The sequence below is a fragment of the Telopea speciosissima genome, chromosome 3 (genome assembly GCF_018873765.1).
Source record: "Telopea speciosissima isolate NSW1024214 ecotype Mountain lineage chromosome 3, Tspe_v1, whole genome shotgun sequence".
NCBI lineage: Eukaryota > Viridiplantae > Streptophyta > Magnoliopsida > Proteales > Proteaceae > Telopea > Telopea speciosissima.
In genome coordinates this window covers 7,823,801-7,850,567 of record NC_057918.1, presented here as the reverse complement: position 1 = coordinate 7,850,567, position 26,767 = coordinate 7,823,801, and the positions used below count along the sequence as shown (strand labels likewise).

Below are 26,767 nucleotides of genomic sequence, written 5' to 3'. Positions count from 1 at the left end.
AAAAAGTCGAGCATTATAACGGTCGGTTAGAGATGGCAAACTTCAGTCCGAACCATGGTTTGAGGTATTGGATTGGCCGATGTTGGCTGGATCGGATCGGTATTGGTCGAGACCGATCCTGAGATTTGATCGATACAACAAGGTTTGACTGGATCGGTGATTGGATCACTCAATTTGGTTGGTTTGGCCAATCCGATCCGATCCTTGACCGATCCAATTGAATATGTTTTTAATTTTTTCAATTTTAAGTTTTTTTCTTTAGTTTTTTATATTATCTTGATCGATACCGATCGATACTAACCGATACCAATCGATTTTGATCGATCCGATCTAGATAATATCGGCCGATCCGATTCCGAGATCATAACACCTACCAACTCTTGCCTATACATGACCCGATCCATAAATAAGCGATTTTGGGGGGGGTTTTGACCGATTTAGACCAATCTGATCCTGATTCGGAAAAATTTCAGCCATGACCGATCCCGAGTCCGATACCTGGATTTTGAACCTTGGTCCGAACGGTAGAGGTAAGTTTCACATTCTTCACCTGTTATGCTTAGAGGGGAAAGTAAAAATACCATTTAATCTCATATTCCTGATTACAAAGTGGCCACGCTTCCACTACTAATGATGAAACGATGTCTTCTTAAGGCAAAAATCCAAAAACCGGAAAAACGAAGACTTTTGCAATGAAAGACGAACCAAACGACAAACACGGAAAACGAAATACGTTTTGGCATTTTGCCTAGGACAATTTAAAGCATTAATATGGAAAAAGATCTTTGTCTCCCTGAGTGGGATGATAGTCTATGTCAAGTTTTCAGCAATGTATGGATTGGGTTTTTTTTTTTTTCTTTTTTCTTTTCAACTGCTCTTGTTTTCTAAACAATTCCAAAAAGAATTAATCTTTTCAATTAATATTGAAAGACGAGAGTTAGGAACTCATATCTGTAATAGAACCATAATGACAAATGTAGATGTCATGTAAATTGACAGAATAGGGTTTCCCCCCCCCCCCCCCTTAAAGTATGTGGAAGGAAAATGATTTCACAAATTGCATCCATAATCAACACTTGATCCTCTTAGAAAATGCAAAATAGCAAGAAGTAGGGCAAGCCTGATGATGTTTCTATGAGCCCACATAAAAAATTAAAAAAGACTAAATTTCCATCCATCCACTGTGAATGGGATCTCATTCACTGGGGGTGGGAGAAGGTGAGAAAGGGTATCGGGAGGATATTTTGGAATATATTAAAACCCTAGGAGGGGTTTGTGAACCCTAGGATAGTGGGTGAACTGTCATCTATGGGTGGAGGGAAACTTATTCCTAAAAAACAATTGTAAAAATTAGAAGACAACCACCAGTAGCTTTAAATCAATCATTTATGGTAGAGATTTCTCAAAACGTCCCCAAAGTGAAAAATCACATCAATGGGAGGATGGGAGATGGAGTTGTCTGAAGAGAAAGAGTGAGTGTTTTTAAGTGCGTGAGCCTCCTGGCTCATTATGTAAAAATGCATGGAAAAGAAAGGGCATATTTTTCTCCCATCATGTGTGATCAAGTCCATATCAAATTAAATAGGAAAAAGTTTTCCTTCACCACTAGAGTTGGAGGGGGGGGGGAATTATCCGCTCACCATTGATGATGTAACCATACGATGAAACTTTTGTCATATTACAAACTCTCAACCCCTATTGTTTGGGATAAAAAATAACCCTCCCTTTAGACATCCAACGGTACTGATGCCCATGGTCAATGAATTCCTCCATCACCATGGGTGAAAGGAAACTCAATTCAATTATATAGTCTGGTTGATATAAATCATACGGATATAGATTAATAGAACAATTAATAGCTTGAGTCCAATGGATATCAATCAAATCATAGAGATATAGATTTATGGAGTGGTTTATCATGGCCTTAGTCTTTCTCTAAGTCAACTATGCCAGCATTTAGCACTCTTTAAACACCAAGTTAGCCTTTCACCACTCAGAAACTTGGGAAAAGAGCTTGAGAACACTTGGAGAGATTGATAGGATGAAAACTTTATTGCACTAGAATGCTTAAATGTTTGGTTCTTTGACCAAATGAGACCACTCCTATTTTTATTTTATTTTTTTGATAACGAGGGGGTATCCATAGACATTGGCCCAACTAATCCTTCCCGGCAATAGGACGGCCACCGCGCCTACTATCGCATAAAACCTCTGTTACAGCAGCCAACTGGCTTGAGACAAGTGTGGAGAATTCTAGATTATAGACCTTATTTAACCCAATGGCTAGTGGGCATCAGTGGCAGGTTGTGATAGGTTGATACCTTGAGATGGGGTTTAATTGGTTTTGACCTTACCCTTCTAGTTCATAGGTTGACAAATCTCCCTATTTAATTAAAATTATCATGTTCAGATGACAAGAATTGATGATGATACAGACAAGGTGCGGTCCATTGTATCCTTCATAACTTGTGCTCTGACTTATCTGGAACATTGTTCCAGCGGTAATAAAATCCTATTATAAAAAAAAAAGGACAATTAGATTTTCAATTATGGGTTTATTGTATTTAGTGCTTCACTATAAGAGGGCAAAAAAAAAAAAAAAAATAAAGAGCCATTGTTTGATGGTTTGTAGTGACAAGTGAGAACCCCCTCCCCTCAACGGATCAGGATCGTCTTCAGAGAGCAATGAGTGCTTAAGGCGTTGCCAACCATTGGATTGTGCCACAGACATCTCTAGGCATGCACCGAGATGTGTGCAACACAGTTCAACCGCTGAATGCCCCCCAGCAACTCCCTAGATGTAAGCCTCCCTGGAGATGAACTAATAATGGCACCGATGCATTAAATGTGAGTTCTAACTTCTATCACCCTCCATTCCATCGACTCACACTCAGTCATCAGTCACCACAAAATGCGAGCTAGTATTGTCGAGGCATGAGGTCCCCTCTCATTAACTAGTTCTATTTTTTGTAGCCTTATCTTACATTTGTTCTTAATGGAATCCTGATTTCATGGAGATATATTTCTGTAAAACTGTTACACTTCCTTATATCTGTCATGTATTTTTATCTAAATTTCTTAAGACTTATTTTTTTATTCTAATTTGATCTCAATAATGTAATTTTTTGTTTTTATCTATCTTTCTTTCATAATATTTTAATTTCTTTTTCCCTGTTTTTTTTTAAGGAAAATGGATCCCCACGACGGCAATGTGCAGATTCCATCACACACCCTCTCACATTCTATTTCTTGGGATGCCTATTGACAGAAAACTTGCTATATGGCTTTGTGAGAAACCTCACCTTAAAAAAAAAATGATTGTACCTAGTCATGTTTTCGCAGGGCCACATACAAGACGGAAAAATGATCTCCATGCCTCTCCTGTTAGATGCTCCTGTGTGGCCCTTCATTGACCCCGCATTAATGCAAGGGCCACATGACCACGCAGCAAACCTGGCTGAGACATTTCAACCCGTTTCTTTCCTTTTTCTTATTACAGATTGGCCCACGTTCTTGTCCAATTTAATTATATACCAAACCACCTTAATGTTTGATCTCAACCCCAAGATTAAACAAAACATACAAAAAACAAAAACATCAAGGTGTTTCTCGTTGGGGTCAAACATAGTGGTCTTAGTTGTGTAGCTCTTACATCAATGTGAGGGTCAATGAGAGTGCACATAGGAGCATCAACATTAATGAGATTGATTTTTTACTTTGTTTGGATCTTCATCCCCTCTAGTTCCTTGCCCGGCCCAGTTCCCCAGCCCACCTAACAAGGAGGAGGGGGCACAATGACCACCCTACCCCTACCCGAGTGGGATCCACCCTCCCCCCTTATTAGAGGGAGTGAGGGACTAGGGAACTGGACCGGCTAGGGAACTGGAAAAGATAATTTTCTAGTAATTTCATGCACTCCTCAAGACCAGGTATCGTTCTTTTTTCTTTTTTCTTTTTTAAATCTTTTTATTTGGTAAGGTGAACTGATTTTTTTTTTTTAATTTTTTTATTTTTTGGGTGAAAGGTGAACTGATTCAATTGAAGCAGATAAATGACTTTGGCAAATTTCATATAAGAAAGGGAGAAAATATTAGTTGAAATAGACAAGAGAGGAGTAATCTTGGGCAGAAGAAGAATAAAAAGTATTGTCCTAAGTACTGGAACTTATAGAAATTTCTGGATATGAGCCTCTGGATTCTGGACCATTACACACTCTCCAACCTTCATTTCGCCATCATTGATTGATTTTTTTCTAAAAAAATTTGTTTTCTGGGTCTGGAGACTCTGGACCACTGGCCTTTGGTGGACTATTAATTCAAACTCAGAGAGGTAAGGAAAGTTGGTGAGCTCTCGACCACTCCATTAAGGTCTGATGCTTTACCCGTGACAAAATTTTGTACACTTATCTCAGCAGCTCTTTGACATCTGACGTATTATTATTAATTTATTAACTTTTTATTTGTCTGATAGGAAGGAAGGAATGGATGAAATTTTTGATATATTTTGTGGATGATCCATAAATTAGAACTACTAGTAGTACTCCTCCTCCTATACTCATATATTACTTTTATTTCATTCTCATGGCAGAACTCTCTAGTCTCTTTCTTATTAATTTTATTTCATTTTCATGGCAGCACTCTCTACTACTCTTAATTACTACCTTTCTTAGTTCCTCCAACTACCAATAGCAAGAGGAGTACAACTACCAATAGCAAGAGGAATACTACATTGGTCAGGAACCTACCTATGACTCATGCATTCATTAACCCCTCATATATATATATGGGCTCATGTTCTCTCTGTCGCAACGCAAGTTGCGCCCAAACACATAGGCCTATCACTCAGGGGCAGGGTGGTTATTGCACCCACCCCCATGTATCTGGGTGGAGAACATTCTCCCTATATATATATATATATATATATATATATGGTTCACAAAGCTTACATGGTCATCTTCTACCCCAAAAAATGCTTACATGGTCATCTTATATGGGGTTACCATACTTCATTTGTCACATTTTTTTATTTTTTTTTGGTAGAAACTAATTTATTTATCACATTACAAACATTCTTCTTAACTACCACCTACCATATTTTATATCCTAGACAACATTAATGGTACATAGAGCCATAATGGAGAGAGGGTAGGGATCAATGCTTTATAATTAGGGGCGTCAATCAATCAATTCATGTCGTTTTCGGTTTGGGTTGAGTCAATTTCAGTGCGTGAATCGTGAATCCAAAACCCAAATCAATAAGAAACATTCAGTTCGGTTTGATTTCAGGTTCATATCGGTTTGTTATCGGATCGGTTTCATTGTGTGAATGGTGAATCTGAAACCCAAACCAATAAGAAAAATTTATTCGGTTTAATTTCAAATTTGTAACGGTTGCTATTGGGTCGATTTTTATACGAGTTGGGTTCTTTTAACATACATATTTATACAACATTATAGGCAAATTTGGCCTTTTATTAGTTTCGGGCTGTTAATAGTTTCTTATTGAGGTATATCAGGTTGGTTTCGGTTCGATTTGAGTTTGTTTAATATACATATTTATACAACATTATAACGCAAATCTGTTTTTTTTTTCCCTTGAGTTTCAGGTTGTTATTGGTTTCTTATCGAGTAGATCGGGTTGGTTTGGGTTTCGGGTTCTTTTGTTTCCAGTGTGTCCGATTTGGTATAAGTCGCAATGCCCCAATCCAAATCTGCCCCAATAAGATCACGGTTGGGTTCAGGATGGTATACCTAGTTCGGCCTAGTTTTGACACCCCTGCTTTATAATATTACAAGAAGTAATGAGAGGAATCCAAGGAAGCTTGACAACCAAAGAGGCGAGAGACCATGGCAAACCAATATCTAATATATGATCTACATGACACGATGTCATGAATTTTTGTTTTTGATAAACAAAGCTTCCTTGATAAAAACGTATATAACACGTGGATTTCAAATTACAAATTTTTAAAAACCATTAAGTGGAAATAGGTCAAACAATCGTACACGTCATCACGAACGATAAGATTGAAAAAAATTTATTTGACAAACCCTCGTATCATGATGAGTCATTTGACTCATGACATTGACTGATTTAGACAAAACAAGAGAAGAAGAGTTGAAAGCTTAAAGGAAAAAAAATCCTCTCTTGTCTCCATTATTGGCATATGGGTGTGATAGTTTGATGGAGAAGATGATGTTTGATAGATTTGCAGTTAGTTATGCATGGCCTGATAGATCTTCACTATAATCAACCAAGTGACAAGCTTTAGTTGAAAAGTACTTCTACAAGGGTAAGAAGAAGGCTAGTGAAGAGAGAGAAGAGAGAAGAGGGGACCAGATTTCAGAGGAGATAAATGGGATTGGACCCACATATTAATATAATAGTAAAAGAAAATAAAGACAAATGTTTTGAATCTACCACACAATACTGATCTTGCATTGATTTCCTCCACTTGGCTTGGCTTATAGTTCTCCATTCTCATTCTCTCTCATCATCTAATCAAATTTTTACCCACACACAGGAAAAACCCTCTTCCCTACACTAACAGTACAACTAGAGATTCAGATTATATAAACACATCAATGGACTTCACATGAATCTTACATTGAAGCTCTCTCTCTCTCTCTCTCTCTCCCTCAACATTTATCCTTTTTCCAGAGGTCTGCAAATGGAACAGGGGAATCACTACAAGAAGGGTCTGTGGACAGTGGAGGAAGACAAGATTCTGATAGATTACATAGGAGTGCATGGGAAAGGGAGGTGGAATCGTATAGCCAAGGTCACAGGTTAGGCACCAGATTTTAATTTAATTCTGTTCCCAGAGAATGATTTTTTGAATTTTGGGAATATGGGTTTTGTTTCTAATGCTTAATTTTGTTTGCTGAGATATATATATATATATATATATAGGTTTGAAGAGGAGTGGAAAGAGTTGCAGGTTAAGATGGATGAATTACCTTAGCCCCAATGTGAAAAAAGGAGATTTCTCAGAGGAAGAAGATGACCTTATCATCAGACTCCATAATCTGCTTGGAAACAGGTAATTTTACCATCCATTTTCCCTTTTCCTTCTCTTCTTTGATTCAAAACTCCTGCAGTTTTAGCTAGTGTGTTTCCAAAATAAAAATGGTGTTTGTTTGGAGGTTTCATGGATTTTCTTGGTGTCCTTAGTGAAAGTCCTGTCCATTTTCTTGTCTGGTTGTGAATTCTGATAAGAATAGGCTACCAGTCCCAATTCTGATGATGGTATCTTTGTAAGGTGGTCACTAATTGCGGGTCGGGTACCGGGTCGAACAGACAATCAAGTGAAGAACCATTGGAACAATTATTTGAGCAAGAAGCTGGGGATTAAGAAGAAAAACATCAAAGTTAGAGACTGTTCAGAAACAGTACTCTCAGGAGAATGTAGAGAGCAAGTGGAGACTACTCTCGGGCACCCATCGGATCAGAGTTTAAAGACCCGGAGTTGTGACAGTAGTGGCAAGGGAGATATGATCATGCACCAAGCCAATGAAGGCTCTCAGGAGACTGTTGGTGGGTCGGGTACATCGGAACCCGAGTCAAGTGACTGTTTTGTGGGTTCTTTTTGGTTGTGCAATGATGATTTAAACCAAAACGACTCCACCTTTTTTGAACTTCTAGGTGGATATCCGTTGGGTATGGATTGGCCTGAATTGTAACATAATTTCTCCCCTAGCTTGCCTTGTGATGTATTCCATTAAGCTAATTTTCTATTGACACCTCTGATCTCTCACGTGTTAAACAATTTGTAACCTTAATTATTTTTTCCTTTTATTACAATACAACTTTTTTCAATGAGGGTAAATACTGTCATTTTATATATGTATTCAAAAAACTTAAACATTGCTATTGTCATTGGTATACATCCTTTGTTTGGGGGTACGATATCTTGTATTCCATCACTTATGTTTGTGGGCTGATTCCAAAGGGCAGTTAAGACGTCGTAGGGGCTTGAGGAGGAAATTTTTTAAGGTTATCTTAGTGTACCTATATAATGTTGCTATGAATTGTAGTGAGTTCATTTCGGTAAAGTGTACCAAAAGAAGCGTGAGGATGAGTTGTAACCCTATTCTCCCTTGATAGTAAAGTAGATCTTATCTTACCGTAGAAGTAAGCAATCTTGTCGAATCACATAAATCCTTGTATGTGATTGTGTGATTGTTTCTTTGCGATTTTCATTCTTTTCTGCATCATTATAGGTTTAAGTTTCTACTCAATACATGTGGGTGGTGTGTAGATTCCTCCTCCTTAAAACAATAAATGCCTGACTTTTTTTCCCTTCATTGTAGCACGACACAGCGTGTAGCACACATCTGACGATCTGCAGCGTATGGATATGCAGCCCAACAACCAACCTATGTGTTGGGCTGCGTGCCCATGCGCTGCTGACCGTCGGATGGTGCGCTACACGTTGTGTCGTGCTATAGAGGACCCAAATCCTTCATCTACATGATGGTACAACATAAGCTGCATTCAATCACTTGATGGGTGTGCAGTGGGCACCATTTGTCTTGTAAATGTGTTTCTATTTAAAGTGACATATATAAATTTCTATTTAGATTGTTTATAATTAAATTGTTTTGCTTTTGATTTTTGAACATTCATGTATGGAGTCTTCTACTCTTCTCAGCTCTGAAGTTATTAGCTAGGTACCCTACATATACACTATAAAGAGGAGAGACACCAGGACATCTTCAGTTATTGTTTTGATGACAGCTTAAAAGCACCTTCAAGGCTTCATGAAATAGGAATTGATGTTTCATGGTCATCTGAAAAGGTTTGAACAAAGAAACCTTTTTACTCAAATTGAAGACCAATACATGGGCTTTGACCTTAAGAAACAGGCCCACTACTCCTCCTTTGGGAGAGAGATGGCTTTGTGTGTGTGTATGGGCTAGATTCCAGAAGGCCCAAAATTGAGAAAAGGGTATCTAGGTGTCAGATAAAATACAAGACGGTGGTGGGTAAGAGACAGGAGTACAAGAAAACCAACAGCAAAGCATAGCCTCTCTCAACTCAGGCATCGATAGGAACTTAACAAATGTGTGATCCAACCTTTACTTAGTACACTCCCCCAAAGCCCAAAATCTAAAGCCTATGGGCCCAGGGAAGGTTGTTCCAAAGTCCATATCCACCATATGATACATATGGACCTCATTGAAACTAGAGGTAGAACAAAGCCAGGTGGTCTTTTGAAATCCCAACCCAATCAGGAGTCTTCTTAGCTCAGCCCAAATCCAACGTAACCCTGAGGTCGGGCTTAGATATCTCAACCCAGGTCCAATCCTGTCAGGCCTAGCCCAGCCCAGGCCGGCCCTGATTGACCCTTATCAGGCTGGGCTGGGCCGGTTGGTCCTGATTGACCCTGATTTTGTCAGGGCTGGACTGACGTTGTTTTGTTTTGCCATTTGTGTCCTATATGCACTAAAAACAATGAGACACCATCAATATCAATTAGGATCTGGGCAATTTCCCGTAAAACTAATCCTAAAGGCTTAAAGCCTTAAACATGATATGTAATAATTAATATATAGTTATATAAAATCAGGTCGAGCTAGGCTAGACCCGTCCAACGGGTTGAAAATCCAGCCAAGGCCCTGTCTGGGCTTAGGGCAGGCTCAGGTTCATAGGGCCAAAGTTACAGCCCTAGTTGAATATTTATGTGTATAAACGTGATATGTAATAATTAATATATACTTATATAAAATCAGGTTGAACTAGGTCAGACCCACTTTGCAAGTTGAAAAGTCCTCCCTCTCCCCTGCCCCCCTCTCAACACCCGATGACTGCCTCACTTTGGTGTTCACTAGTGCCTTCCATCGATGGAAGCCCGATGGTTTTCCAAATTGGAAAGGTTTTTTTTTTTTTAATTTTTTTTTTTTTTTTTTTTTTTTATTTGGAATCGATATCCTCTCCAATGATGTTTAACCATTAGAGTCAATCTCACACCATCCATAGGATATGACTATCGATAGCAAATTGTAGTTGAGTGATGTTACATCTTGATAAGAAACAAAATGAAATGATGGAAACTCCACAATCCACACAGAAGAAACAACATACAAACAGAAGATGGAGAGGTAAGGGGGGGTGGGTACGGCACCGGCACCGGCACCGGCACCGGCGTCGGCGTCGGTCAAGTGGTGGTCGTATAGAGATGGGGTCATGGGTTCAATAATTCGAAAGTCCCCTGGACAAAATCATAGTAACCGCCCATCAAAGTTAAGGTTTTTTGGTTCACCGCATCTGCCACGAATGGATAAGTCATTAAGTTCTTCAATGATCGGTTCACTGCCTCCTGCATTTCATTACACAGTTCACACCCAAAGTTAAAAGTATGAACAAATAATTAACTAATAATTAATAATAAAGAGAACACTTAATTAGTGGCTTTTTTAGTTAATGAAAGAAATTGTGATATTTACCTTTTCACAGTGATAACACTGTTTGTCAAAATCTAAATGGCCATGCTCTTCTAGCACCTTGTTTTTCGCAGGTATACCAATTTTCACCCATTCTTCAACCAAGTTACTGCAGTAATTAATAGTAACCGGGTAGTTATTAACTATATATAATTAATGGAAAAGAGATGGCTGTCAGAGCCCTCCCTAAGCCTAAACAGGGCCTGGATTGAGATAATCCGAACCTGAGAGCGTGTCAGGGTTGGGAATTTCTGGTCTTGAGTCAGAGTTGGGCCGGGCCAGGGTTGAGGCCTTGGGCTAAGCCCAGCGCAGCCTAGCTCAATCTGGCCATGTCTTCTTCCACCTCCTCCTCCTCCTCCTCACGACCTAACTCAGCCCATGCATCTCACTTCCCCCTCCCTATGGTCAGGGCCAATCAGAGTCAACTTGACCCGGCCCTAAGGGCGGGTCAGTCAAGATTGGATTTTCTAGGCCTTGGGCCCGGCTAAGGATACTCAAGGTTGGGCTGGGGTTTTAAAAGGCTCAGCCCAGCCCAGCCCAGCCCAACCCAATCCTATTGTGGCCCTATAGAGTAATGGATGTACCAAACCCATGTTAATTATTCTCCACTCTCTTATCAAGTTCAAGCCTCCATAAAGTTACAAGCTTAAGAGCCAATATTGCATCTTTTGCTGTTTTTACTCCGAAATTAAACCCTTTTTTTTTTTTTTCTTCCTAAAACCCTCAAAGTAGTGAATATCATCAAGAGATGAGAGAAAACTAAGTAGAAAGAGAGTTGGAAGAGAAAAACTCACCTAGGAGGTGGGGGTCCTGGTGGAAGTTTCATGAGGCCCTCAATTCCGCCACACTTGCTATGGCCAATGACTAGGATATTCTTCACCTGTGATTATTTTCCATTTTATTTAGATGTGGACATTATCAAGGTAACAAATTAAGGTTTATAAAATTCGTAATAAAGGAATAAGAAAAGAAAAATAAAGAAATTAAGATGGTACTCATGTAATATTCTCTCACCCCGAGAGTCGAAACTGCATATTGGATGGCTGCCCCAGTTCCAGAGTATCGAACCTGCATTAACAAAATAACATCACACATGCATACATAAATGTTAAGTACTTGAACGATACACCAAAAGCTTCAGAGTTAATGGAACACGTTAAATCAAGCCTTGTAACCTCTATCAATTACTAAGTTGGCCCAATCTAACTCCCATAAATTAGGCACATAACAAAATGTGCAACCCTTTCTTGGTGTCCATGTATTGACAACTTATGATGCTTACTCTATAGAAACTAGGACTGCAACAGGATTAGGTTGAGCAGGACCAGAAAAATCCAACCCTAACCCACCCTCAGGGTCGAGCCGGGATGACCCTGATTGACCCTAACCCTGACCCAGACCGATCCTGACTCAGGGCCGGAAATTCCCAACCCTATCCTGTCGTTAGGGCCAAGGTATTTCAACCCAGGCCCTATTCGAGCTCAAGACGGGCTCAGGCCGTTAAGGTCAAACAAATACCCGTAATAGAAGCTATAAAGAAGAAATGAACGCAAGAGTGATTAATTTTGAGGGAACCTTGTCACATGAGGGGATCAAGTTGGCGATGTTTCGGACCACAAAAGCGTCTCCCGGTTGGAAATTAAGGATAATCGAGGGGCTCACACGAGAGTCGCAGCATGCAAACACCATAAACTGCTCGGAAAAACAAAAGAATGAACAGTTATGATCAGTTTAAGTAATCAAAACAGTATTAGAAGGGATACTAAACAATATTAATTGTTAATTGCAAATTCAAAAACTTTATTATCATTGAGGACTCAAGTTTTTGGTTTGAGGATTACCTTTGGGGTCTGACCCTTCGCAAGTTCTTTGTACAACTCAGGATGTTTGCTGCAAAAACACCAACAAATTAAAAACTCAAAAAATAAAAATAAAAAAAATAAAAAAAAAATATATATATATTATAAGAAATGAACAATATATTAGTGGAGCCCAGCCCATATACTATGCCACAATTTTTAAGCCCATAAGATAGTTGGGCTGCTGTCCGTCCACTGGCCCATTGGCAACCCCAAAACCTCAGAAGAGGAAAGGAGGAATTTTCATCCTCGTATTGGAATTAACATGGCACAACCCCCTCCTCTTTAATAGACCAAAAAAAGAAAAAAGCTAGAGATGGGTTTTCACATAAGGGTTTGGCTAATTTCACAACTTTGCTCAAGTTCCTATTTGAGGATAGCATGTTACAACTTAGACCCAATTTCTATTCACCTATGGTGAAGAGAGAATCTCTTCAACCATGGGATCTGACTCTCTGATTGGACTAAACAACATAAGTACAAGCATGAGCACCAAGGAATCCAATTTACGTTTTATCGCATACTTATAATTTTCAGTCTTGAAGTGATTGAAGCCGTTCATGATTTGTCTAGTAGCGTCGTCCATTTTGGCCGCAACAACTTCCTCTAAACCTCTGCAATCAAACCCAATATATGTAGAAATCAAATCCATTAAGGTAATGAAAAAGTTTAATTTGAAAGTGATTTATCATTATATCATTATCTTATATATTTTTCGAATATATATGTGAAATTATAAGATTTACCTTCATTGAAAAAAAGAAAAAATTATGTTATATTAAAAGGGCCAAAAAAGTTTATAATTCCTTTTTCACCAATTTGTAACTTTTTTTTTTTTTCATTTTAGAATAATACACTTATTTTTATAAGAGTGAATCATGTCATTTCACATGGACTACAATAGTTCTTGAAAATGACATAATGATAAGTCAATTGTCATTTTTCTTAGGCAATCAAAAAGAAGATAGCAACTTCTAACCTCACTACTTTGGTGACAAGAAAGTGTTCTCTCTCTTTGATAAGTCAACTGATATTTTTTACTTAGACAGTCAAAAAGAAGGTTACAACTTCTCAATTCACCACTTTGGTGATAAGAAAGTGTTCTTTCTCTTTGATAAGTCATCTGATATTTTTACTTAGGCAATTAAAAAGAAGGTTACAACTTCTCACTTCACCACTTTGGTGACAAGAAAGTGTTCTCTCTCTTTGATAAGTCAACTGATATTTTTACTTAGGCAATCAAATATAAGGTTACAACTTTTCACTTCACCACTTTGGTGACAAGAAAGTGCTCTCTCTCTCTCTCTCACACTCAGAGCAGACACATACAAATGTGCATATGTCCATTTGCTAGGGAGAGAGATGGGAAGACCTATGATCTTGGATCCACATTTGACATATGAGTTAATTTAACCAACCAAAATTATACCGCATATTAATTATTAAATCCTCAAGCAAATCATGGAAATGCATAAAAAAGGATTCCACACTATGAACATGAAACCCTAATCCCCACTAAAAATAGCCATAGAGGAAATACAGATGTACATAAAAACACTCAGACAACAAATCACTAAAGAATAAAAAAGAACGATCGATCATTCTTCAAGAGAGAGAGAGATAATCTTTCACGCCACATGTACCAATCATAGTATTATGAAAACTGTTTTATCAACAAAGGGCCCACATAGTTAGAGAGAAAAGAGAGAGTGTCAGTGTAAGATACATATTATCAGAATGTAAAAAGGTGTGAGAAAACATCCCCACACCACCTGCATGAGAACTTTTTTCCCAAAAATTAAAGAGCTAAGTAATGACTTATTTTTCCCTGAAAAGGAAGAGAAAAGCTGAGCTATAACCAAGCAATTTCTTTAAAAGAATGATATGAACTTTGAGGGGGCAGAGGATGCAAAAATATTAACATAGAATTGACAAATTTCAAGAGACCTACCAAAAATCAGATCCACACAAAAACACACTACAAACGCAGCCCAGGGATACAATGAGGCCTCATTGCCCAAATATTTATAGGAGACCACAACCAAACTAAACAATTCTACTTCTAACGTGGTAGCAATGTTATTGATTTCTACTTATCCAAAAAAAATTGAAAAAAAAAAAAGAAAAAAGTGACTGATATCTATCACGTGGTGAATTGTTGATAATATGTTCCAACTAACTGAAGGTATTTTAAATGACTAATTTAATCCCACTAGTTTCAGCTACAAAGATAAAATATTGAGAAATTTTGCTGTCACCTAGGTTGTTCGAACAATATTCCTGTTATATGGGCTCGCAATAAAAAAAATGGAATCTGGAATTTTAAAAAATACTAAAACCTAGGAAGCTATTTGTGCACCCAAAGCGGAAGTGAAATATTATTCCATTTCTTTGGCTGCGAACCAGGGTAGCAATAAAAAATTGTTCCAAAAAGATCATCTAAACACGATTTTGATAAAAAAAAAAAAAAGAAATGTTTATTTTCGTCCGATCCATAGTGGAATAAAATTATTGTTTTTTGAATTATTATATGGAGAAAGTGGTTTGGAGGTTAATGCCAAGGGAAATATGGTATTAGGGAAGGCAGTCTAGTCTCCAAACGTGGGAAGCACTTTGTTCCACCTCAGGTTTTTTATTCCATCCCTCAAACACCCAAAAATGGAGTGAATTTCTATAATAGTTGACAAACGTTAAGGTGTTTAATAATTTGTAATTTAATTTTTCTATCTTTTCGATATGGCATATAAATTATTTTTTTAATAAAAATAATAGTGTCATTTTATATTATATGCATATTCAAAAATGTGTATGAGAATAACTCTTTTTAATACTAATATAATGATACGATGATATGTTACTTTTAATTTATTTTTGAAAATCTTTTATTTTTTAAAAAGATTTTAAGAATAAAACAAAGGACAATAGCGGGTGCAACTTTACATCCTATCACATGTATGACCTAGTCAACCTAAATCAAATCCAATCTCATTCTAATATCTAGGAGGATTAGGGCAACTTTGGGCCGATGTTGGATTCCTCACTGATAATGAGTCTTAACCAATTCTAATCTGATTTTTTTTTATTATTTTTTATTTTTTCTGTTGAGGAGGGTGAATGTGAAATTTGTAACTCAATGGAATATTTTTATTATCGTATGTGCTGAATTTATATACAAGATTGAATGGGATTGCCCCTTGAGAAGAAGAAAGAGAAAATAATAAATAAATAAAAAAAAAGAAAGTGAGATTGATACAATCTCAACCAAAGGAAAGAAAACATATTGTAATTAACTCAAAGATGAGAACTATGGATATGCTAGTTGGCGCAAATTGGGTCTCTCCCAATTAAGTAAGACCACTTAATACTCCCCCTCAAGTTGGAGCACGAAGGTCACAAACGCCAAACTTGGAGAGAAGACTATGAAATGAATCTCGACCAAACGGCTTGGTAAAAATGTCAACGAGTTGCATTTGGGAAGAGACATGGGCGGTGGAGATGCAGCCAGATTGCAGATGCTTTCGTACAACATGGCAATCAATTTCAATATGCTTTGTTTGCTCATGATAAACGAGAATGGCAGTAATATGCAAAGTGGTCTGGTTGTAGCAGTATAGGCGCATGGGATTAGTTTGAGAAACACCAAGATCCTGTAAAAGGCTTCGAAGCCAAATAAGCTCACAAGTAGTAATGACCATAGATCGGTATTCCGCTTCAGCTGAGGATCGCAAAACCATGCTTTGCTTCTTCGATTTCCATGATAATGAACTACTGTCAAAAAAAGTAATATACCTCGTGACGGAACGACAAGTAGAGGAACAGGCAGTCCACTCGGAGTCCGAAAAAATAGTGAGATACGATTTACGCCAATTAGGTATGACCATTAAGTGATCTTACTTGGGAGAGACCCGATTTGCGCCAACTAGCGTATCCACAATTCCCATCTTTGAGTTGATTACAATCTCTTCTCTTTCCTTTGGTTGAGATTGTATCAATCTCACTTTCTTTTTTTATTATTACCTATTTCTTCTTCTCAAGAGATGCAATCCCATCCAATCTTGTATATAAATTCAGCACATACGATGATAAAATTATTCCATTGAGTCACAAATTTCACAGTGAAGGACCTTTTTCAAATTTTCATTAATTGTATTCCTTTATTTTTCAATGAGTTTGCTAGTTGGATGGATACCGTTTGAAGGATAGGCTGACTAAAAGTCCAATTCTGAAATCCCACAAGGGGTGGTAGACTTATACACATACAGAAACATAAAACAATAAGAAATCCAACATTTCATGGTTTGTCAGTCTATTCCTCTGTTGATCATTAGCAAGTTAATTAGCGTTATTTTTTTTCAAAAATATAAAGTTAGATTATTGTAATAAAACAGTCGATATGTGGGTGGGAGGGAGGGAGGGGGGGGGAATTGACGTATCCCACATCCAATACTTGATAATCTTTAATAAAGATGATATGATTTTCATAGATAATTCATAGTTGGAAAACCAGGTTTTTTCAGATTTTGACTGAGTTAGATTACTTGAGGGGGGGGGGGGGGTTCCGGGGGATTTGACCTATATCTCAAATACAATACTTGATAATCTTTATTAAAGATAGTACGGTTTTCATAGATAATTCATAGTTGGAAAATCAGGTTTTGAGTGAGTTAGACTACTTGGGGGGGAGGGGGGGAGGGGGATTTGTGACCTATTTCAAATACAATTCTTAAAGATAGTATGATTTTCATGGATAATTCATAGTTGGAAAACCAGGTTTTGACTCAGTTGGGTCATCTTAGTTGAGTAAATAAAACATGAAACCTGTTCAACTAAACTATTTGAAGCAACCCTTCTTTTTTCTTTTTTTTTTGTCTTCAATATTAACACTTTTTTTTTTCACTTGTGAAACAACATGTCTCAGTCTCCTAATTTGTTGGGCTAGGCATCTTTACTCTTATTTTTATCTTTCAGCCTTTATTTTTCTTTTTATTTTCCAATTTTTATTTTGTCATTTCTCATCCCATTTCCCATCCATATTGTGTTTTGTTTGGATCCATGTAGCCAATCCCATTAAGTTGGGATAAGATTGAGTTTGTTATTGTTGTTGTACCTTGATCAGGTTTGACTCGATCGAGTCACTAGATTTTAAAAAGGGCAAATCCAATTGAAAAACATGATTTTCCTACTATGTTATAATTCATTATGGTCGTTGAAGCATAAAGAGCCCAAACTTACAAACGGCCCTGTGCAAAGAATATCTATGTACGACAACCCACCTATTTGTGCCATATAGTAGGCTTGCAGGGGCTGAATTTTATGGAGATTTTACCAAAAAATACATTTGTTGAGAGGTCGACCCAAATTAAGGTCTCTTGCTTATATGTTAAGTTTCAACTCAATTGAGATTAGTCAAGTTTTAAAATAAAATTTAAAAAAATCAAAAAACTACCAAGAAAGTGCATGGCAATAAATAGGACAGTATAATATTTCATTTACTTATGGAATTTGGCAATTGGCATATAGACTATAGATGGCAAAATTTTCTACCAAAAAGAAAAAAATCTACATGGCACAATCAGGTGAGACAGTTTCTATTTAAAAAAAAAAAAAGTAAATGACGGCAAAGGTAGCTAACGTTTTGAGAAATTGTAGCTTAAGTAAGGATGTCAAAACCAAACCGTAATCGATAGACCGTTTAATTAAATGGTCCGGTTATGGTTTTAGAAATGACACCGTTTATTTAATCGATTTGATTCGATTTAGATCGATTAATCCAACGGTTTCAAACCGTATAATCCAATTAAACTCGATTATAACCAAACAATCTAACTGTTTAAAAACCTAACAACTTTTTTTTTTTTATAAACAAAAAATCAAAACCTAACAAGTAGTAACTACTAAGTAGTCACGTGTCTCCATAAATGATTTCCTTTCTAAAAAAATAAATTAATAACTTAGTAAGTAGTATGTAATAATTATTAACTAATAACTAGTATTAGTAAATAGAATAGCAAACGTGTATAGAACTGCATAACCGAAACCGTGTAAAACCGTATAGAACCATTTAACCAAAACCATTTAAAAACCGTTTACTAAACGGTCCAGGTTTTGATTATTAGACTGTTTAGTTAAATAGTCTGGTTACGGTTTCTACCCTCAAGCAGTCAAAACCGAACTGAACCAAACCGTTTAACCGAAACCGGACCATTTAACACCCTTAAGCTTAAGTATCCGACCTAAACCAGATTAAGGTTAATTAGATTATTCAATTTTTTATTTATAGTAATTTTATTTTTATTTTTTATTTTTTTTTATTTTTTTTATTTTTTTTTATTTTTTGTAATTCTTCTTCTTCTTCTTCTTCTTCTCTCTTTGTTTTTGTGTGTGTGTGTGTGGGGGGGGGGGGGGAAGGCCCAGAAATGAGAAAAGGGTGTGTGAGTGTCAGATAAAATACAAGAACGTGGTGTGGGTAAGAGACAAGAGTACAAGAAGGCGAACAGCAAAGCATAGCGTCTCATCTCAGGCATCGATAGGGACCTAACAAACGTTGGATCCACCTTTAATCCTTTACCCAATCAATACCTACACTCCCCAAAGCCCAAAATCTAAAGGCTCTGGGCCTAGGGAGGGCTGTTCCATATAGTCCATATCCACCATATGATAAATATGTACCTTTATTTTCTCTCCAAGGGCTGTTCCATATAGTCCATATCCACCATATGATAAATATATACCTTTATTTTCTCTCCAATCCTTTTCCTCTCGGGATCTGGGCAATTATCCCTAAAAATAATTCTAAAGACTTAAAAGCACCTGATATATATATAAAATAAATAATATATAGTTATATAAAATCAGGGTTGAGCTAGACCAGGCCCGCCCTGTGGGTCGAAAAGTCCAGCTCAGGCCTTGTCCGGGTGTGTGTGTGTGAAATGTGAACCACTGAACCCTCTGACCCTAAGGCTCTGTAATGGGCCTTCAGCACAGATTTATCAGGCCCAATTTGGGGTTTGCCTTCCATAATATATTTGTTAGATGGGATATTAGTTTGATTCCACTTTCACAGTTTCACTCCCTACTCCCTAGTTTGTGTATTGGATTGGTACAACCAATTGTGCCGTTTTAGTTCAAAAGAAGGTAAATGAGGCAAGTGCTTAAGGACTTTACCCAACTTATGGCTTCGCCTTATGATCCTTACCTGATGTATATGACCTAGTAGAGAGGTGGTGGCCATCTACTCACACATTTCATATACTGTGCGGAGAGGGATCTTTATCCCCTCTAGTTTCCTACCTGGTCCAATTCACCAGTGCCTCTAACAAGGGGGATGTAATGACCACCCTACCCCTGTCCGAACACTCTGCTCGGATGGGGTCCACATCCCCCTTATTACAGGCATTGGGGAACTAGGTAGGACAGGGAACTGGAGGAGATAATTTTCCATACGAAGAGATGATTATCACCCTTCTTTATTTTTATCTTTTTACTAGTTTGCCATTTGGCCCCTAATGGTTGGGAGTACGATAATCACATCATTCAATTTGCGGGTAGAGATCTGAGAACTAGCAAACCCTTCGCCAACTAGTCCCAACCATCCCTGTTTTGGCTGGGCTGGATCCTCCAACTCCCGCCACTACTGGAGGAGAGCCGAATTGTTGGTAATAAGATTTTTTTTTTTTTCCTAATGGAATATAGAATCCACACAAAAAGGAACATCATCTAAAACGTAAGGTGTGCACACTAACCATCACATCTCCTTTTATTATTTCTTATTCTTTAATTTCTAGCTAATACACATTGCGTTAATTCTCCATATATTATTGCTCAAGAGTGGCCGGAGACTGATCACTAATATATATATAAGGAAACAGAATTTTGCACTATAGATGTAGCAGATGAAGAAGTATCCAGTGGTGGTGATGGACACTCGGCGGTGACCGGCACTGTCGTCGTCGGCCAGGTGGTGGTGGTCATATGGAGATGGGGGGGATGAGGGTGAGATCCAGACCCCATAGATCGAACTTTCCTAGCACAAAATCATAATAACCGCCCATCAACGTTAGGGTTTTGTCCTTCACCCCATCTACCACGAATGGATAGCTCAGTAGGTTCCTCAGTGATAGATTCACTGCCTCCTGCATGCGTTTCATTTCAACAACAACACTTAAATTAATTAGTGGGGCTAGCAGCTTTCAGTAAGTAAGTAAGTTAGTGAAAGAAATTGTGATATTAATTTACCTTTTCACAGTACCGACACTGTGTGTCCAAATCCAAATGCCCGTGCTCTGCTATCACTTTTTCCTTCGCAGGTATACCAATTCTCACCCATTCTTCAACGAAGTTACTGCAGTAATTTAATTTATAGTGTTATTAATTACACAGTGCAGTATTTCACCATACAGAGTTAAATTATATATATATTAATTAATGGGAAAAGAGATCGTTGACTGGGCCTCTAGAACCTACACATGATCGAGCACTGACCAATGGGAGCACAAATAGCATCGCCTATATATATGGGCGTAAGTTTGGCCCTATCAGTTGGAGCCCGCTCTGAGCCTAAACAGGGTATGGGCTGAGATACCTTAACCCTAAGAGCGGGTCAGGACTGGGAATTTTTTACCCTGAGTCAGGGTTGGGCTCGGTCAAGGTTAAGGCCTTGGGCTAAGCCTGGACTGGCCTGGCTCAATCTGGCCCTGTCTTCTTCTCCTTGTCCTTCTTCTTCCAACTCCTCCTCTTTGCGGCCTGGCTCAGCCCCTACATCTCCCTTCCCCATCCCTACTCAGTCAGGATTGGATTTTCAAGGTCTTGGACCCGGCTAAGGACACTCAAGGTTGGGCTGGGGTTCAACCCCCCCGCCCTCCTAAAACCCTCAAAGTCTAAGAGATGAGAGAAAATTAAGTAAGTAGAAAGAATCGGAATAGAAAAACTCACGTAGGGGGTGGGGGTCCTGGTGGAAGTTCCATGAGGCCCCTAATTCCGCCACACCTGCTATGCCCAATGACTAGGATATTCTTCACCTGTGATTATTTTCCATTTTATTTTGTTGTGGAAATTATCAAAGGAACACATTAGGGTTTATAAAATTCCTAATAGAAGGTTTAAAAAAAAAAAGAATAGAAAAAGAGAAATAAAGAAAGATGGTAGTTAATGTAATCTCTCACATTGAGACTCAAAACTGCATATTCGATGGCTGCCCCAGTTCCGGAGTATCGAAGCTGCGTAAACAAAAATAACATCACATATTAATTAGTTTTCTTTCACCCACGGTAAAGAGGGAATCTTTTAATCCACAAGGTTCTGAGAGAAAGGAAGAGAACCAACCTTGTCATAAGGAGGAACCAAGTTAGCGATGTTTCGGACCATAAAAGCATCTCCAGGCTGGAAATCAAGGACATGTGAGGGGCTCACACGAGAGTCGGAGCATGCAAACACCATAAACTGCTCAAAACAAGAAATTAATTAACAGTCATTATCATCAGCTTTAAAAGTTAATTACAAATTTTATTATTCTCATTGAGGACTCAAGATTTTTGGGTCAATTTTTGGTTCGAGGATTACCTTTGGGTGCTGGCTTTCCGCTAGTGCCTTGTACAACTCTGGATCTTTGCTGCCAAAAAAACAAAAATCTTAATTCTTTCATATTTTTTTTTTTAATGGATCTATTAATTGCAACAAACACTTCGAGTTGGGTTTTTGTTACGTACTCAAACTTCTCAGTCTTGAAGAAATGGAATCCTTTTTTGATTTGTTGGATAGCGTCACAAGGTGATGACCACCCTTTCTCACCTCCCAACTCCGCCGTTATCTGCTTGATTTTGGCCGCAGCAGCCTCCTCTAACCCCTCCTCCTCGCTGCAACCGATCCAACCCAACGCAACCCAACCCCACATGTAAATTATTATAGAAATCAAATCCCATACATAATACATTAACAGATAATTATTAATCCATTGTTTTTATGTTAAATTAATTACAGTAGTACTTTACCTGAGGAGCTTCTTCAGTCCTGCAATGGCTGCTTCGTATGAATCCCTTCCCATCTCTCTCTCTTTTTCTTTTTTTTTTTCCGTTCCTCTTGGTCTGATCTCTTGAGACAAGATAATCTATTGTCATAAAATAATAGAAAAGAATGGCAAAAGGAAATGAGTTTTAAGTGTTCTTATCATTTCATGTATATACAAAAGGGTATATATGGAAAAAGAAGCTTCAAAGTGGTTTTTTTTATGAAAAATTTGATCCTGTTGGCCTGGGTTAATTAATATCATCAAAATGGAATCTGGATAGAGATTCTTTGGCATGCCACATTCAAATAAAGGAAAGAAAATGGCATCAAAGGGGTATTTTGGTCAATTTCATATCTACGATCAACACTTCAGTCGTTAGATAGGCAAATGAGAATTTTCCCATGTTGCTCGTGTAGGGAGTAATCTTTCACACTATACCAATCATAAGTCATAATACGAAGAAAAAAACAAAAAAAGAAATCATATAATTAAAGAAGATAGAGAGTGCCAGTGCAAGAGATATGAAAAAATATACGTAAAAATAATTTTTCCAAAAACGAAAGAAGAAAAAAAAAACATTCAAACTAACAATGAAAACCAAACAAGACTTTGCTCACCCACACAGAAAACACAAATGCTGAGATACAATGAGCCATGTGAAGGAAGGCACCAATATTTATAGGAGACTTTAGCTCATACAAGTAAACTAGGCAATTCTAAATCTAACCATGGTTAGACTTACTGAACCATGGTTAAGTGAAAGCAGCCCAAAAATAGACCTCTCTACGGTTGACACGTGGTAACAATGTGATTGATTTCTATCACATGGTGGTGAAGCGTTGATAACGTGTTTCTTACAATATAGAGAGGAAGGACAAATTTTAATTATCTTATCACATATCGCTCCCAACCAAAATGTCAATTATTTGTTGTTTTTTTTTTTTGTTTTTTTGGGGTAAAGAATGTCAATTATTTGTGGGTGATTCATGCATCCGTGGCTCCGTGCAATGATCTCTCTCCTTCTCTGAAAATGAAATTTTAACCTCTCAAGATAGTTTTACCTAAAAAAAATGAAAAATCTCAAGATAAACGTTCAAATTAGGGTAGAACCACTCTGGACTTTGGACGCTGGAGTGTGGACTTATATGCATATCTTACAACATTAACAATCCAAATTTCCTGTCTATGTAAGTCGATTTTTTAATCCAGGCATTGTCAAGTAGGGTTTTTCTCTTTTTTTTGGGCAAGAGATCACTGTCTGGTCATGTAGTGCCTACACCAACACAAGGGACTAATGAGAGTTCATATAAGGGAACTTTCTGAATGAGATATTTTTCTCAATTGGAATTGAACGTTAATTTCATGTGGTCCTATGTCTGGCACAAGAATCATACAATCAAGTAGCGTTCTTTTTCTTTTTTTATTTATTTATTTTAAGATATGGGTGATTGGAAGATTAGAAAGAAAAGGTGGTGGTGAATAATCCCAGGATCTGGACAACAATCCAAAGAAAAGGTAAAGGTGACTTTGATCTCGATATCGGGGGTAGGGGCATCAATCATTCGATTCAATCTGGTTTGATCGGGCTGAATTGATGTAGGTGAGAGAATAGATGCGTGAATCCGATACCAAACCATTAAGGGAAGCTTTGGTTTCAATTTATTTTGGTTTTTTATCGGTTTCATATTGGGGTTGGGGTTGGTTCGATTTTCGATGTATGTATATATATATATGCATAATTATGAGAAGAAAAAAAATGTATTTTACTGTTTTTGGGTTAGTATTAGTTTTATATTGTCTTGGGTTTAGCTTCAATCCGAATTTTCATGTTTGGTGTGGTTTGCAGTTGATCCGGTGCGGTTTTCAATTGGTCCATAATATCTTAAATCAAAACCAGTCCGATAAAGAACCGTTTGGTTCAGTTTAGATTTTTCGCTGGGTTTGCCTGGTTTGATTTGAGCTTTTCGGTCATTTTTTATGGGTTTGACATCCCTAATGTGGACAACAATCCATGGTCCTTACAGTTGGGGCACGCGGAATCTTCAAGGGACCACATCAAAAATTAGTTTTAGCTTTTTCTCAAGGAGGGTGGCCGGCCGGGTGGGAAGAGGCCAGGGGTCATGAAAATTTGGGTTTTTTTTTCTTTGGTCGAAACATGAAAAATAGGGTTTTACACTTCTGTTTTTTGGGTAAATGGGAATTTATTGAAAAGGGGATCAGTTAGAAGCCAAGGCTTCTTCATAATAAATTGAAGAAGCCAAGGAGTGGATTGAGGTTAAATTGTCCTGAACCAAGGATAGGCATTTTCAGGCTAGAGTGTCGGCAATGCCATTAACATCTCTAAAAACATGCAAGAAATAGCATTCAACCAGACGGGCACAGAGGAACTTAATATCAGCCATAATAGGAGAGATATCCAGTGGGAAAAACACGGGTTTTACACTTTTACTAGCATATTTGAACACACCATATAAGATCTAGACATTGGGAATTAATTATAATTTTTATTTTATTTTCATTTTTCTTCTTTGTTGTATTCTAGCACATAAAGTTTACAAGAAAAGGAGGTGGACACATCCACCATACACAGGAAAATTTATAATAGAAAATAGAGAAATCAAGGATAAAACATCCTCCATAATGCCCTAGAGGTCCAGAGTCCATAAAAGGATCGATGTCATGTCACTATTAAACACATGATCTACAAATTGACAATCACAGAAAATAACTAAAGTAGAAAGACACAACAACGTATTCGACTCTCCTTCAACCGTTGCGGGAGGTGGTCCGCTTGTGAAATGACTTAAAAACCCCTATTTTTGTTCGATTGGATCCTCCAACTTCTACCGCGGCTGAAAGAGAACCAGGATGCATAACAACTTAGCCAAAGGAATCCTATCTCAAATAGCCTCAGCTAAGGTCAGGTTGGGCCATTTTAGGGTTGAGGCATCAGGCTTAGCCTGGCCCTTATTAAACCCAGTATGCTTCCTATTATTTGTACCGTAAAAGCTCTAGTTTCCTGTTTGGCAGGTCACTTACAGTAAAACACTTTTGTATGGCTTTATTATTGGCCATAGAGCAGCTGACAAAGTGGGCCCAAACTTTGTGGGCAGGTATAGCCTTAGAGTCCATTATTGGTATATCAAGTTTCAATTTAACAGAAATGATTATGGAAAAATAAAGGTTTAACATTACACTTGCACCAACCAAAGAAATCTTAAAGACTAGTTTCTCATCTCCACCCAAAATGAAGAGATTCTCTCTTCATCCACCCCAATTTTATCTACTGATGATGCTGTGCATGAGTGACTCTTTAGATCACCATTACCTCTGATATGGATCTTCAATGTACTTTCAGAATTTTACATTCATTCGTTTTTTTATTTTAAACCTTCACTTCATTAACTCTTAAATGTAAGAGATTACTTTTTATTTTATTTTTTTATGTTAGAAGATCATTTGTATTAAGAGAAAAAAAAGGGAAAAAAGAATGTACAAGCTGGATCAGTGAGACACAAGAAACCAAAAGCAAGCAAAATGAGGCTACTCTCCACCAACGGGCAAGACCATCAGTAGGGGGTGGATACATCTACCCACAGATAACAAACTAAAAAAAACGAAATCTTGGTCTATGTTAAGCATCGATATGCAGCTTTTCTTGAATCAAAGGGGAAAACCTTGGAGAGATGGTAGATGCTCCACTAATCTTCAAAAAATATTTCAGGGCTTTGAAAATGGAACTTTCAACTCCTTATTAGTAGTCTTGTAATCGTGACAATTTCAAAATCAAATTAAGACACTAACTTCACATTACTTTACCTAACTCTTTTCCTCTTTGCCTCTTATTGGGTTCCACCTCACCTAACTTTTTTTGACCTTTTTGATCACCCATCTTTTACCAAAGTACAGTGTTTGTGGGTCTTTCTTTTCTATGTCATGAATCTGGATGCTGTCTTTTGTAACAAAGAATAGACACATAAAGGATGTTGAAACTACAAAAATTGCATCAAAGTTTATATAATTTAGTTGTGGGCGGACAAAGGGCGAATTCGTTGCACAAGGCTCCCGTCACTGCAGGGTCTAGGGTGAGTCATAATGCATGTAGCTTTACCTCTACTTCGTTGAAAGACTGTTTCTAGAATTGAACCCACAACTACTACGTTGCAATAGATATATCAAACTTACTGCTGCAATTGGACGATAAATTTTTTTTCAAATTTGGACTTCATAAAGGTGATTTCTCCCTCAATCATTTTTCGTGTTTTGCACTACTTTACCTTCTTAGCTCCATCACTAAAGTTATTTGACAGATGATGAAAGAACATTATTGGAAGAAAGACAATATGTCCTACCTATCTTGTCAAGGTTAATGGAAAAGGAATTTGATGATTTTCTACAAAATCAAATTTTAGGTTATCCATTGAGAATCAAAAGGAAATCCTTATTGTAATTAAGGATGT

The 26,767-nt window shown here is 37.6% G+C and overlaps 4 protein-coding genes across 5 annotated transcripts in view; 2 read left to right on the top strand and 2 right to left on the bottom strand.

The window, feature by feature from the left end:
* Window positions 1-26,404, top strand: part of LOC122654771 (protease Do-like 1, chloroplastic) — a 35,703-nt gene extending 9,299 nt beyond the window's left edge. Inside the window, exons 9-10 of one of the 2 annotated variants that reach the window (XM_043849015.1) lie at window positions 6,811-6,816; window positions 26,392-26,404. The gene's annotated coding sequence lies outside the window, so the exon portion shown is untranslated. Of the gene's footprint in view, window positions 1-6,810; window positions 6,817-13,174; window positions 13,185-26,391 lie in introns of those variants that run through there. The other variant, XM_043849016.1, reaches the window with a different exon arrangement.
* LOC122654775 (transcription factor WER-like) lies at window positions 6,533-7,707 on the top strand. The gene is made up of 3 exons (XM_043849020.1): window positions 6,533-6,788; window positions 6,913-7,042; window positions 7,262-7,707. Exons 1-3 carry the CDS (start codon window positions 6,596-6,598, stop codon window positions 7,680-7,682), a joined length of 744 nt encoding a protein of 247 aa, XP_043704955.1. The 5' UTR covers window positions 6,533-6,595; the 3' UTR covers window positions 7,683-7,707.
* On the bottom strand, window positions 10,187-12,956 carry LOC122654131 (carbonic anhydrase 2-like). Its single transcript, XM_043848108.1, has 7 exons — window positions 12,829-12,956; window positions 12,287-12,335; window positions 12,021-12,137; window positions 11,460-11,513; window positions 11,240-11,325; window positions 10,449-10,554; window positions 10,187-10,321 (listed from the first exon to the last, which is right to left on the bottom strand). Exons 1-7 carry the CDS (start codon window positions 12,954-12,956, stop codon window positions 10,187-10,189), a joined length of 675 nt encoding a protein of 224 aa, XP_043704043.1.
* LOC122654773 (carbonic anhydrase 2-like) lies at window positions 20,237-22,417 on the bottom strand. Its single transcript, XM_043849017.1, has 8 exons — window positions 22,291-22,417; window positions 22,009-22,155; window positions 21,863-21,911; window positions 21,626-21,742; window positions 21,466-21,519; window positions 21,244-21,321; window positions 20,540-20,647; window positions 20,237-20,436 (listed from the first exon to the last, which is right to left on the bottom strand). Exons 1-8 carry the CDS (start codon window positions 22,341-22,343, stop codon window positions 20,272-20,274), a joined length of 771 nt encoding a protein of 256 aa, XP_043704952.1. The 5' UTR covers window positions 22,344-22,417; the 3' UTR covers window positions 20,237-20,271.
* Window positions 26,405-26,767: the final 363 nt, after the last annotated feature.

Coding starts and splice junctions, on each gene's coding strand:
- LOC122654775 (XM_043849020.1), top strand. CDS start 6,596: ATGAATCTTACATTGAAGCTCTCTCTCTCTCTCTCTCTCTCCCTCAAC. Junction 6,789..6,912: donor TCGTATAGCCAAGGTCACAG/GTTAGGCACCAG, acceptor ATATATATATAG/GTTTGAAGAGGAGTGGAAAG. Junction 7,043..7,261: donor CATAATCTGCTTGGAAACAG/GTAATTTTACCA, acceptor TATCTTTGTAAG/GTGGTCACTAATTGCGGGTC.
- LOC122654131 (XM_043848108.1), bottom strand. CDS start 12,956: ATGGATTTGATTTCTACATATATTGGGTTTGATTGCAGAGGTTTAGAG. Junction 12,138..12,286: donor CGAAGGGTCAGACCCCAAAG/GTAATCCTCAAA, acceptor TTTTCCGAGCAG/TTTATGGTGTTTGCATGCTG. Junction 10,555..11,239: donor CCAGGACCCCCACCTCCTAG/GTGAGTTTTTCT, acceptor TAATTACTGCAG/TAACTTGGTTGAAGAATGGG.
- LOC122654773 (XM_043849017.1), bottom strand. CDS start 22,343: ATGGGAAGGGATTCATACGAAGCAGCCATTGCAGGACTGAAGAAGCTC. Junction 21,912..22,008: donor TTCAAGACTGAGAAGTTTGA/GTACGTAACAAA, acceptor TTTTTTTGGCAG/CAAAGATCCAGAGTTGTACA. Junction 20,437..20,539: donor AGTGTCGGTACTGTGAAAAG/GTAAATTAATAT, acceptor AAACGCATGCAG/GAGGCAGTGAATCTATCACT.